At 32.5% G+C, this 5,679-nt stretch overlaps 1 protein-coding gene across 1 annotated transcript; it reads left to right on the top strand.

Annotated features, from left to right (window-relative positions):
* The first annotated feature begins 230 nt into the window (after nucleotides 1-230).
* On the top strand, nucleotides 231-4,208 carry LOC116347225. Its single transcript, XM_031777741.1, has 3 exons — nucleotides 231-340; nucleotides 2,321-2,451; nucleotides 2,544-4,208. The coding sequence occupies exons 2-3, from the start codon at nucleotides 2,326-2,328 to the stop codon at nucleotides 4,014-4,016; spliced, it is 1,599 nt and encodes a 532-aa protein (XP_031633601.1). The 5' UTR covers nucleotides 231-340; nucleotides 2,321-2,325; the 3' UTR covers nucleotides 4,017-4,208.
* Nucleotides 4,209-5,679: the final 1,471 nt, after the last annotated feature.

Here is a 5,679-nt window from a genome sequence, read left to right as displayed (position 1 = left end):
ATCCAAGCATACGTACACCGCCGCATGGTTACATACACACGCAGACTCATTCTTCTCAGTTTGCTCACTTTGATTTGCATGTCGAAACAAGACGGTAAAACGAATGCATGTATCATGCGGCGTATGTATAGGCTGTGGAGTGATCCTGCCGCTACTCGATCGCATTTCAGAAAAACTAGTCACAAGCATTGGGCAGACAGTTTTACATGTATCGGTGAAGTGAGTAGTTGTGTTTCAGTTTTATAGCCAATTTTCATCTATTGTTTTTTCCATTGCGTCTCTTAGTAAGCGTGCATAAAATTTTGTTTTGTTACAATTTATCAAAAGCAACAAAAATAAGGTTTCATATTTTGAATTTGAATTAAATCAAATACCTGTCCGAAAGTAAAATTTTGAATGTTCATAAAATAATAAACGGAAAATAAAATACAAAGCAACATAAAAAAGGCGTTATATATAAATATATATATAAAATAAATAGTAAGTGATCATAGATTTATTTGAAATTTTCAAAAAAAAGAGAAAATTCATCAGTTTATCTCGATGTTATCTTTCCTCGAGCCTAAACGGTTCTACATATATGGTTCACACATACAAAATGATATATTTGCACAAATTGTGTGTACTAGTAGATTTGTGCAAAAATGTGTGGCTGATCTCTCTCACTCTCTATCTCTCTCTCTTTAAAAAAACGAATAACACAAAAAAATACTTTTTTTGAAACACCATTTTATTTAGTAAGATGTGTCGCGAAGAAGAAAAAAGATTCAATTTACGACGATTTCACCCTTAGAATAAGACCAATGAAAACGTTTTTTTTTCGGTGTAACTTTTAACACTCAAACATAGAAGCAACGTATGGCATGCATTCGAATCGGTGTCGCTGAAAAATGATCGCATCAACACATATACATGACATGCATACATACGGTGAAGCACACCTACATGTATACGTATTTTATACACACCAGATTTTCGATTCGCTCGATTTTGCCATTTGCGAGAGTACCCGTGTGCAGCACTGAATTTACTGAATGCTGTGCGTACCTGTAACAACAACACATTTTCAGTCCCTTATTGCACTTTGCTCTGTGGCAAATCGGTACACCTGGTGTATTGTATATGGTTTTAAATGGTACCTGCGTTGTTTCTCTCTTTCTCATTCACTGCTTTTTCTTATGCTCTATGCACACATTGATAAATTTGGATTTCTGTATGGAAGCCATGTCTGTATTCTACCTAATGGCGTTAAACTTTGCACAGGTTTTTTTTTCACAAAAAAATAACATTCGGAGGGTTTGGAGAAATTTCAACCAAAATTAAGGGTACTTCCCATATAAAATTTTGTTTTTGAGCGAAAAATCCAAAATTTTGTTCGGAAGGTACCCCTAATTTTAATTGAAATCTCTTTAAACTTTCAGAATGTTATTTTTTTGTGTAAAAAATAGCCTGTGCAAAGTTTCACGTCATTAAGGTATCATACAGACATGGCTCCCATACAAAAATTCAATTTTTTTGTGATTTTTTCAAGGAAATTGTATCAAAAATTGATTGTATCTCAAAATTAACCTCGGATTCGATTTTCTCGTGCCAAAAAATCCCCCAATACATATTTTTGAGTGTTTAAGTCTACATTAAGTATGACTTTTGGACGAAAATTGGACTCTTTTTCATAGGTATCTTTACAGGCATGCAAATTTTTTTCCATCAACCAAAGTCGCTCAATTTCTATTCCTCGGGACCCCCAATCATCCTGTTAAGTCAGATTTTGAATTAAGTTTCTACGATGAGCGCAATCTTGCTAACAAATTTTGCGTACGACGTACAACGTACAGATTAACATAAACCATGCTCAAAACGGCCTGATTCGGGTTCTCTGACCTCAGAAACGTCCAGAAAACATGTTTCTGAAGTTTTCAAAATTTTGACCGATTACAATACCTTTCACCTTACACTATGTGTGCGGAAAAGTAAAATGATTGATTTTGAAATTTTGTACTACACCCAAAGAGTTAGCAAGCGGGAGTTTGAGATTGAACCCTAATTCAGGCCATAATTCAAAGCTCCCGTGTATTGCCAGAGAATTGATTTTTAATGTGATTAATTTTACTTTGCCATTCGATCGGATAAATGCGTTTCCAAATTGCATTATTTGCAAAATAATATTTATCGAATTTGCATTTTTGGTCAAACTAGATTAGACATTCATAACTAAAAATTTAAATATACTTTTGTGATGATCTTACTATTAGTAAAATACATGTTATTGTTTTAACACTGCTACTTAATAAACAATACAATACAATTTTTTTTACGATAGAGAAAATGAACGATGACGTAGAACAACAGCTTATACAAACCTGGGAGCGAATTTTTGATGTAGATGATGTAGATCGAACAATTCGAATCACTTATACTGAATCACTGCCAGGAGAAACGTTTGATGGACATGTGAGTATATTAAGTTTATCGATGTATAAATTGTTCAAGAAAAATGTGTGAACTATCAACAAATCGTTTATTGTTATTCTTTCCAATTTCAGTATGTTGCAGAAGATGTATACAAATATTTCAAACAATTTGGCGAAATAAAATCAACTCTACATTATGGACGTTATGGCAAAGGAAACTATGCACTTATTGAGTTTAAGTGTAAAGAAATTGCTGCTCAGACGGCGATGCGGCAACGATTCATAATCAACGGTTCAAAATTCAAAGTTGAATCTCTTAAAAAAACTGATACATTAATATACGATCTGCAATGTATAGATCTTGGAAATAGTATTCCTGTTCATCCGTCAAAGAGCGATTCACCTGAAAATATTCTGATGGCTTTGAATAACGACTGTATTCGATTGGTATTTGAAAAAATATCGAATATCAGAGATTTTTATTCGATTTCAAAAGTTTGCAAACAATTTGATCAAATCGGCAAAGAGATTTTTTCGTCAAAAATAAAACGGGACGGTGTTGATTTAAGAGAATACAGACTCTGTACTGAACAACAAATTGAAAAATTTTTACGCGACTTTGGTTCTTCAGTTGAATCATTAGAATTCAGCGAATATTATATGGAGAATAAACCAAATTCAAATACTCTTTTAAAATTGTTTCATAAATATTGCAAAAATCTCATTAAACTTGACATTCAAGTTTCCGGTGTTGAAAATCAAACGGTGGCTGAGATTCAATCATTACTCTCGAATTTAAACTGTTTACACTCGAAATTTGTATGTGATTCTGATTTCGGATCATTCGATGATTTCATTGCATCTTGTTCTCAGTTGGAAATTTTGAAACTATCATGTTGTTGTCGTGCATCCAATTTATCAATGGCAAACGTCAACTTGACAAAATTAATTGAATTCGATTTGATGTCTAAGAACATAGGAATTGATGCATTTTTAGAACGCAATCCACAAATTGAAAAGTTAAGCGTGCGTGGCTTTTTTTATCTGAATATGCCAAAAATTCAGCAATTGACTTTATGTATTGAAAATGAATCCATTACTGAAGAACAGAGCCTCCACTTGAGAAGCTTGAATGCTTCGACAATAAATCTAGATATATCACTTGATGATTCGATCACTAATATTTTTCGTTTGAAAAATATTCGCCAGCTCACACTTAACGTTAATTCATCATTTAACGAGGACTATTTAATTTTATTGGCCAAAAATGTACCATATCTTGAACGCATATCTATTTGCCACCAATCAACTTATAACATAGATTTCGATATGGTCAAAAAAATGTTACGGCATGCAAATCATTTGGTAGATTTAAAAATAGATTGGCCTGAAAATGTCATTCAACACTTTGATGAGAATGATTATGATGATATATTGAAACTCGTTAAAAATCGTGCCAATCACATAAAATTGGACATTAAATTTACTAGTACAACAACATTGTTTGTCAAAACTAACGGGCTTAAAAAAAAATTGATGAGATTTGAAACAGATTCCCAATACTTATGCGTTTCGAATTATTACCAATATTCGATTTGGAATTAATGTCGATCTTATCTACAGAAGTTACATTGTCAGTGGTGGAGTAATTATAGAATAGTTTTATGCATTTTGTTAGTTAGATTTGGTATTGTCTCCAATTAAATCCAATGAAAACTCAAATTCTATGGATTTAATTGGTGGCAATACAAAAAAAAAACCAACAAACTGATCGCAAAATTCAGCAACACAAAAATTATAGCACAAGTGTAGTTTGAAAATTTGTTCTTATCTTACTTTTTTAGAATTAAAATAATACACGTACTATGTAAAAATATTAGACTATGTAACAGAGAAAAATTGTAAAAGAAACATCAATGTGAAAATAAAAACAAATACGGTATTTTCAACAGACTACAATCTTATTTATCAAATTTTACTTTCGCATTGTCCATGATCTTGATCATGTGAAACAGTGTTGTCGAAAGATAAAATTCAAAATATTTTACACTTTTTCTTCAAAGAAAATCAACACCTGTATTCATCCTATCTTGGCAATGTATTTTTTTTAAACAGCTTCATATCAGACGTGAAGGGTTTATATATAATATCTAACACATTTCACAGCTTTCACATAGAATATTGTTTACAAATTTTGAAAAATCAAACATGCGCACTGGAGGATTTCGGGATTTAGAGGTGAACGGTGTATCTGTGTCATCACCCGATTGTATTACAAGATCAAATAATGCTGGCAAAAGATTCGATTACATTGATAATTGGACCGAGTGTTGAGAAGAAAATGAAATCAGGCAGACATGGTAAAGCATGGTTGTAATTTAGACACAGGAAAAAATTTACGGTAAGTATGACTGCTTTTTTGTTAACATTTGTTTCTGTTTGTTTTAAATGGCACTTTTCACTCTACAATCACATACACCACACGCGTTCATCTTTTTGTTTTATCACTGTAGTTTCTCTTTCTTTCGAAATATTTACCCCACACCATAAACATCAAAAAGTTATATTCACGTATACAAGAAATAATTGATTTTTATATATAAATCGATCCAATATGACATTTTGCATTCACACATTCATTACAAACGATATTTTGCTCTATGAAAAATGATTGATTTATTTATTTATATACTTTATTTGTATCTTTGAAAAAGTTACATCAGTGGATATGACAAAGTGCTTTCGAGACGTGCTTAGATTGGTGTATCGAATAAATCTACTCTTAGTAAACACAGATGGCAAAGTCAAAATTATTCAGAGAGATACTGTCAATTGATATAATTCAGAGAGATACGTTGAGTAGAAAAACTGTTGTTGCCGCAAAATTGGAAATCCAATTTTTTTTCTGTCTCTCTAAAGTTTATAACTTGAGAGTGTGATATGAATTCTGTATAGATGGGGTATAACTTTTGATTTTTCCATCTGTGTTTGCTAAGATCAGAGTTTTGCGCAGCGCTGCTGCCATCCAGAGCATATTAAAATATCTTGCTGAGAATGCGTCGTCCGTCGCATGCGAAGGTTTGTAGCAGTTTATACATCACAGCGAACAACAATACATGCATTGTTCTCTATTCAATCGTTTGAATGTTTTGAGTCACATAATCGTGAAGAGAACAATGGATTCATTCTTGTTCGCTGTGATGTATAAACTGCTACGTACGTTCGCATGCGACGGACGACGCATTCTCAGCAAGATATTTTAATATGC

Source organism: Contarinia nasturtii, unplaced genomic scaffold, assembly GCF_009176525.2.
Source record: "Contarinia nasturtii isolate CC-2019 unplaced genomic scaffold, AAFC_CNas_1.1 Cnas_scaffold_1755, whole genome shotgun sequence".
Taxonomy (NCBI): Eukaryota; Metazoa; Arthropoda; class Insecta; order Diptera; family Cecidomyiidae; genus Contarinia; species Contarinia nasturtii.
This window is presented reverse-complemented; position numbering and strand designations above follow the sequence as displayed.